This window comes from Phaethon lepturus, unplaced genomic scaffold (genome assembly GCF_000687285.1).
Source record: "Phaethon lepturus isolate BGI_N335 unplaced genomic scaffold, ASM68728v1 scaffold46824, whole genome shotgun sequence".
Lineage (NCBI taxonomy): Eukaryota > Metazoa > Chordata > Aves > Phaethontiformes > Phaethontidae > Phaethon > Phaethon lepturus.
In genome coordinates, this window is record NW_010536427.1 from 393 (window position 1) to 8210 (window position 7818).

Genomic DNA, 7818 nt, shown 5'->3' on the forward strand with positions numbered 1-7818 from the left:
TTCTGTGATTCCATGAAATGGTCCGGGTGGTGGGGTTTGGATGCGCTGACATCCAGCAGCAGCGAAAGCTGAAGTCATGTGTGGTTCCTGCTTTCAGTGAAATGCACTGATCGCAGAGTTTCAGCTTTAGAAATGTAGAACAGTTTCCAGAGGATTCATGTCACTTTGGGGTTTTTAATGGAGCTGCAGAGATAATGCTGTGAGCTTCCAGAAAGCACTGATGACGAAGCCCCACATCCACCACTCTTTACCAAGAAAAGCAGAAATTTTACATCTTTTTTCCCCACTGTTAAACACCAAAATTTAAGCATTTGAAATACTCGGTTTCAGGTTGAGGTGTTCTTCACCGCTCGGTTCTCACATGATATTGTTCAGATGTTTACTTCTTGTAAATACGTGCTTAGTCTGGGGGGTGGTATTTCCAAAGTGTTCTTGTTGCATGCCTTCCAACAACAACAGAGAAAGATTAGACTGCTTTAAGGAAAACTGTTAACTGGGAATTAATAAAGCTGCTAAGAACAGTCATCTTTGAGCTTTTGATTGGAAACAATAGACCTCTATTTGCCAGAAACTTGAACTCAGGTGATAACAGGTTGCAACTTAATAGCCCTGCAAATGGAGAGCTGAAACAAGGGCATAAATACGTGCTTAGTCTGGGGGGTGGTATTTCCAAAGTGTTCTTGTTGCATGCCTTCCAACAACAACAAAGATTAGACTGCTTTAAGGAAAACTGTTAACTGGGAATTAATAAAGCTGCTAAGAACAGTCATCTTTGAGCTTTTGATTGGAAACAATAGACCTCTATTTGCCAGAAACTTGAACTCAGGTGATAACAGGTTGCAACTTAATAGCCCTGCAAATGGAGAGCTGAAACAAGGGCAACAGCGTAATACATACTGCTCGACCCAAAGTTACTCAAGCCTTTACACAGCCCCAGAGGAAAAAGCTCGACTGCTCTGTTGTTTAGCCATCTGACATGTTTTCTTTCATCATGAGCTTCCCCCTGGGGAAAATGGATGACAGAAATGCTCTGTCTGCAAACAAACAAATTGTATGGCTGCTCCCGACTTAGTTCTCAGTGTTGGAAAGGCATCATGAGAGGAAATCTCATTTAGTATAAGGAGCTGGGATGTTGCTTTATAATTCAATTCTCTTGGTTTTGACAGCAGCTCCCACCTGGGAAACTGGCTCAAAGACTTGCCATGAAGTGCCCTGGACCTCCAGAGAGCTCGAGACTTGCCTTCTTCCTGGAGAATGCCTTAGCCAGAGAGGCTAGGATTTGGAAAGTGCCAGTTTTCCAGAATCTCACCCTGAAGGTATTCTCCCCTGTCCTCTTTGGAAGTGCCTAAGGGACTCTGCAGAGATGCAGTGCTGGGCCTGTCATGCAATCCACCTGAACACAGAAGTCCTCCCGCATGGACTAAGCTTAAGGAATGGAGGGGGAGGAGGGTCTGTATTTGTGCCATCTTACATCTCGTTAATGCCCTGTGTAAACCAGGTGCTTTGCACTTTGACTCAGGTAGTTTTGGGAAATCTGCTGGGGCAGGTAAGAGTAACAGTCGGTGGTAAAGCCATAAATATGTCATGTTAGAGTTAATTATGCTTGACGCCATCTTTGAGTCCCATCTATTCAGATGGTAGAATAGGGAATTCACTGAGGTCTGCAGAAACCTAGCCCCATTCCCTGCTGCTAAAGCAAGTCAGTCTGCTACCTTAGGAAGCTACAACACTTAGTGGCCCTCTGTGTACAATGGAAACAGCTAGGCTCAGCTGCTTCTGCGAAGGGTGTCAGACCCATGCAAGAATGCACAAAAGTCCCCTGCCAACCTTTTCTCTGTTTTGCACTAGTGTAGAAATGCTATTTTTTACCAAGTGTTTTTACTAACAAATAAAGCAAAATAGTGGAAGGGATAATGTGATGAGTTACATTAAACTAATTGGTGGTAAATGTTGTCTGTTCCGTGGAGCTGCTCAGCCCTTTCAGTCCTCCTACAGTAATGTTCAAATATGTGCCATGGGTCACGTGTGGCATTGTAATGGCAGCCAGGGTAAAGTCCTTCCTCTCATCTGAACGCATCTTCAAATAAGCTATAACAAAGAAAAAAACGAGTATGCTTTGCCTTGTGCCTTGGGGGAGTCATAAACCTGGCTTCTGTGGTCCCAACACTAAGCAAATTCAAGGGCTGTTAAAAAAAACCCAACCTTGCAGAGTAAATGAAAATCTGCTCCTGATTCCAGTTTCTCTCTCCCTGTCAAGGCTGTCTGAATGAAATGTGTGCTGCAGCAGAGGCCTTGGTCTTTTCTGGAGGGGGAAGTAATGAGCAGACTGGGCACTTTGTTTTTAAGAGCTGGGTTTGGTGGTTCAACTGTGCAAGGGGAGGGCCGGGTGCTGCCCCATTCAGAGCTCCAGTAAATTCCAGTACCAGGCTCTTGTAAGCACAGCTAGAGCCTGACTGGGTGGGCAACACAAATGAGTGCTTTAAACTGCTCCGACGCTTGCCCTCACTCTGTAGACACAGCCAACAACTTTCTCCATTTCAAGCCTCCAGACATCTGAAATGCTAATTAGAGCACTTAGAATGATTTGAGCCTTCCTTTGGAGATATGTTAACAAAATCATCAAAGCACTAACTGTATTTTTCTTCTAACTTTTTCTTCCCCTCAGGGCACAGATATCTCTCTATCGTGTTATAAGAAAGCAGTTCTCTGGATTGCAGAAATAAGCTCTCAGTTCCAGTTTTACCCTGAAACATTTGCCTTGGCTACCAGCATCCTTAACCGGCTATTGGCATCAGTAAAGGTAGAGAATCTCTGTCAGCTTGTTCCTGGCTAGATTACTGATTGGGGATGTAAGGACTATGTAATCAGTTTATACACAAAGCAGGTGCTATGTTTGGCAGCAGATTTAGGGAGCAGTCAGGGTCTTCGCTGGGGAAGGCTTTTAAGCATGCATATATATATATATATAAAAAAAAAACTGGAGTGTTTGATGAGGTTCCACTGACTTACAGTCCTCAGTAGAAGTGTTTGCGTGAGTTGTAGTCCAAAGATAAGTATCAAGAAATCATGATCATCTGGTTGTCTCTGCTAAACAGAAAACATCTGCATTATCACTTTTAATATTTTAGTTTTGAAACCACTATTTTTAACCAAACCGTGGGGCCAACTTTTCCTGCTATTGAAGCAACAGCAAAGTTATGAGTTGAACTGAGCCTTGCAGCTCTCAATTCTATTTAGATGGATACTGGCATTTGGCAAAAGCGTATTCATTAGTATCTCAGCTGAGAAGAGGAATAACATTGCATTGTAAATACCGTGGCATTGCATCGTCTAAAAATTGTGCGATACATGAATAAAAGTTGCACCAAGAGGAGGATTTCTTTTGTTTCACTTTGGATTTCCTTGCTCTATTTCCAGCTTCAAATGAATATTCCTGAAGCTAAACTAATTCAGAAGCAACTGTAACTTAAAGGAAAGTTTGAAACTTGCGCATCTGTCGTAGAATGACAAGTATTTTCCCCAAGACTCTTATCTTCTTTACTCAGTGTTTTCTTCTTCTTCTCCCTTCAGGCCCAATTAAAATATCTTCAGTGCATAGCAATTTCCTGCCTTGTGCTTGCAGCAAAAACGAATGAAGAAGATGAGGTCTGTATGTTTAATTTTAAACACACTAAACTCATTTCTTGTGTTCAAGCTGTTTGTGTTTCCAGTTCTTTCAGTAACTTGGGCATAATGAGGAAGTGTTAACTTATTTACCCTAAGCAGTCCTTAAGGGATGACAGTAACATTTTCAGTCCTGTTTCATCATAGCTTGAAAGAATTGTGACCTTTATGGATGAAGGACTTGTATTTGCTTATGTGATGGATGTGTTTCCCTCCTCCTGCCCTTAAACTTCTCTTCTTTCTTCTGAATCTATGGCTCGCGGTAAAGCTTAGTCTGGGCGGGACAGTCAAGATGCACATGCAGAGTTTTGTGCGCACAACATCAGAGTGCTGTAATTCCATTGTTGTAGGTCCTGGGAGGGTAAGGTAGGCGAGACAGAGCAGAGGTTCTTCAGAGGAAGCTTAAAATAGGTGAGTTTGTTTGGAGTCAAACTGGTTTCTGAACCTGGTGAGGAAATGACTCAGGTCTGCACCTCAAGGTGAGCTTGTAAAATCAGCAACCATGTAAGTGTGAGATTACACAGGATAATCTCTCATAGTAGAAGTGCCCTGATAGACTTCTTCAGACATTTACAAACCTGAGCATTTCTCCTCTTTCCTTCATTCTGTTTTGAAAAAGAACAGGAAACCTAGGAGTTGGAGCTGGACATGCATGTTTCTTTGAACAACCTCCTCTGTAGTGACGTGCTCTTCGTAGACTTTCTTAGGATGTGTCATGCTGAGGTTATTCTCCTTTTCCCCTCAGCTAAAAAGGAGAAGCTGAGTCAATGACCACAGGAAACAAAACCACCACAGAAGGCCTTGTAAAAGAGGCCAACAGGAAGCCTCCTCCTTGTCAGAGGAGCAAAACTAATGAGACTGGTAGCAGGGGACGTGCATCACCGAGGCCGCGTTAAGGAGGCTCACAGTGACCCGGGAGGTGAACAGCAATCGTTCTCACCGTGGGCTGGGTTTGCAGCCAGCTGCCCTTTTGCAGCTCCCATCATTGAGGATGGGAGTTATCAAGGGAAGTGGTCTCCTGAGCGAGCATTCTGCTTAGCACTTTGGGATGTTATAAACTTGTCAGATCCCTTTGCAATACAGAGAAACACACATGGCACTGTATAGGATGTTGGCTTTATTATTTTTAATTTTTTTTTTTTTACAGGTAATACCATCCGTGAAGATGCTCGCAGTGCAGAGTGGTTGTAAACGCTCTCCAGCTGAGATCTTGAGAATGGAAAGAATTATACTGGATAAGCTTCACTGGGATCTTTACACAGCAACACCAATGGATTTCTTAAACATTGTAAGCGCTAAGTTTTGCAAATTTTTTTTCTTTAAACAAACAGCTCCTTATCAAATAAGACTATAGAAAACACAGATGCGCACACATACACACACCCACACATCCTTCCCAAGATGGCTTGCAAACTACCTGTTCTTAGCTATCTGCAAGTCTTTTGAAGAATGTTACAGTGATTTTTTTTTAATTTATTTTTAAAATTTTCTACTATTTAAAACTTTTCATTTTTCTCAAAAAATTTACTCTTATCTTTAAAGGACAACTAAAATGGACGTTAAAAAGATTCTCATAATGCATGACTATATGCCATTTTTATTTTTTTAAATACACACTGCAAAAATATTTCTAACTATTTCCATTCTATTAATACTGTACATAGAAAGCTGTCAGAATTTTGCTACATTTCACACACAGGTTTTTTTTCTTAAACCATTTTCCTTTCCATTCCACTAATTATTCACCCCTGTTTCAGGCAATGAGACTACTCCAGTCTGGCACTTAGTTCACACTGCAGTTACTAAACATTTGATAGAAACAATTAGACTTCGTCTTCAAGAATCGATCATGTGCTAGTAAGGCAAAAATCATGTGATACGAACACATCCTGGATCCCTTTTTTAAGGTTATGTGCAAATATTAAGCCATCTTAGGCTGCTGATTGTGAAAACTGCCTTTCTTAGGTGCTTGTTTCCTCAGTGAATTCAGAGTGCAGTCGTAATTATTGGTTTTACTCTATTCGCATCTGCCCGCCTGAATTGAATCTCCTGGATAGCAATCTGGGTAATGCAGAAACTTCAGAAATTGTTAGGAAACACAGACCTTTTACATTCGTCATAAGCTCAAAAAAACAGTTCAGTGGTTGGCAAGTACAAACACAAAACAAAAAGGGGGGACGACACCTTTTAGGTTTCCTGATATGAGATGAACTTAATCTGTACTTTTGGTTGATAACATATGAAAACATACAAAGTTCACTGACCTCTGCTTTTTTTTAAATATATATATATACACTTTATCTTCTCTCTAGTTCCATGCCATGGTGATGTCCAACTGGCCCCATCTACTACACGGGCTGCCTCAGATGAATCCTTCCCGCCATGTTGCACTCTTGACCAAACAGCTACAGCACTGTATGGCGTGCCACCAACTATTGCAGTTTAAGGGCTCCACATTGGCTTTGGTGATCATCACCTTAGAGCTGGAGAGGCTGACTCCTGATTGGTTTCCTGTTATTACTGATCTGCTAAAAAAAGCACAGGTAGGAATCAAAATGGCCTTTGGTCACAAATCTTAAGGCCGGGACACCGATAAATTAATAAAGCACGTGTGTATTTACAACCAATGTTGCACTTTAGCAGCCTTCTGAGAAGCGTGTGTCCATGTTCTGCCTTTGCTGCAGACCTTGCTAGTGCTAACGAGAGAGGGAATAAAACTGCCATTAAGGGCTGGACTGGGGAGAGGGCTTTCCTTTGGGCAGGGAAGGGAGCTTTCTAAATTGCTTGGCCACAAATAGCTCCCTGCGTGCTGAGCAAGGAGAGATTCTCCCACAGTGGGAGTGTCTGAGAGCACCTGAAAATCTGCCCACTGTGTCCCCAGCCTCCCATGGAAGACTGCGAGAACTTCTAACTAAGTACAGTTACGTTGCTTTTAAAATATAATCAATTTGGCTTCTAATGATACACATTAGAGGCAAGCTCTGTTGGTTTCTTTAAAGCTTTTCTCCAGTTTCATAAAACACATGCCTTTTAAGAGAGTATACCTAGAAGGCTAAAGAGCCAGGTTGTCAGCTTACCGTTGACCCATTTTGTGGTCTTTAATTGGTCTAAAATAACCTAGCCTCCTGCTGTCTCTCTCAACTGTTGTCACCTCCTAAAAAGAGGGAGCGCTTGCCCACCTTTTGTGTGTCCAGGAGCGCCTGCGTAGTGTGTTGCATCAGGGCCAACATGCATATTGCTGATATGCATCTATTGAGGCATCCAGTACAGCCTGTCCCTGCCCTCCCCCTAATTACAGAGTTACAGAGGCAGTGGCCAGGAGAGAGAGTAATTTATCATGAACTTACAAAAAATCTGCATCTTTCCTTACAGGTGAACAGCGCTGAATTCATTCACTGCAAAGAGCTTGTGGATCAAGAGCTAATGTGCTTGCAGCCATCCAATGCTGTGTATATTTTCTGTCCCATCAGTCAAGCCATCCAGGGCCATCCCACGGCACAGCTACCCTACCACGACCCTTCTGCACTGAGGAGTTCCCATCAAGTGAGGTTGAGGGTTGCTGTAAGCCAGCCCGTTTCCACACCTTTCACACCTGCTACAGCCCAAATTCCTGATGATGCCATGGAGACAGATGAATACTATGATGGCTTCCGACACCTGTACAGTGAGGATGGGGGAGCGAGTGGTGGGAGGGTGAGCGCGGGTGGCTCGTGCCCTCAGCCGAGGCCTGGAGAAGGCAGGTCCCCGTGTCCTCCCTTACAGCCGCCTGAAGGGGACTAGTGAATTCAGCCACTCCAGAACCAGTAGGTCCCAGCAAACAGAACTGCCGACGGTTGTGTTTTTTAGAGGATAACGACATTTAGTGTTATCTATTTTTTTATATCCTTCCTAAGCAGCGTGTGCTACCCCTCAGTTTTTAACATCATGTAAATACAGAAAACTGAGGAGAGGAGGGACTTGGTTACAATCCTACAACTCAGGGATCAAGTTGGCAGAAAGCTACAAACTGCAACCAGAGAGAACCAAATGTCTCAGAGTTTATTTTTAAAGCAGCTGTGAAGAAGTGTGATGGATTGAGTCTTCTGTCCTGCTCACTCCACTGTTCTCTTATTAGAGCTAGTCTGACTTGCCCCGTGGGAGAGGGAACAGGAGCTG

The 7818-nt window shown here is 43.0% G+C and overlaps 1 protein-coding gene across 1 annotated transcript; it reads left to right on the forward strand.

The window, feature by feature from the left end:
• Positions 1–1171: 1171 nt before the first annotated feature.
• Positions 1172–7443, forward strand: LOC104620065 (cyclin-I-like). The gene is made up of 6 exons (XM_010286155.1): positions 1172–1316; positions 2666–2800; positions 3571–3645; positions 4811–4951; positions 5976–6206; positions 7036–7443. The coding sequence occupies exons 1-6, from the start codon at positions 1203–1205 to the stop codon at positions 7441–7443; spliced, it is 1104 nt and encodes a 367-aa protein (XP_010284457.1). The 5' UTR covers positions 1172–1202.
• Positions 7444–7818: the final 375 nt, after the last annotated feature.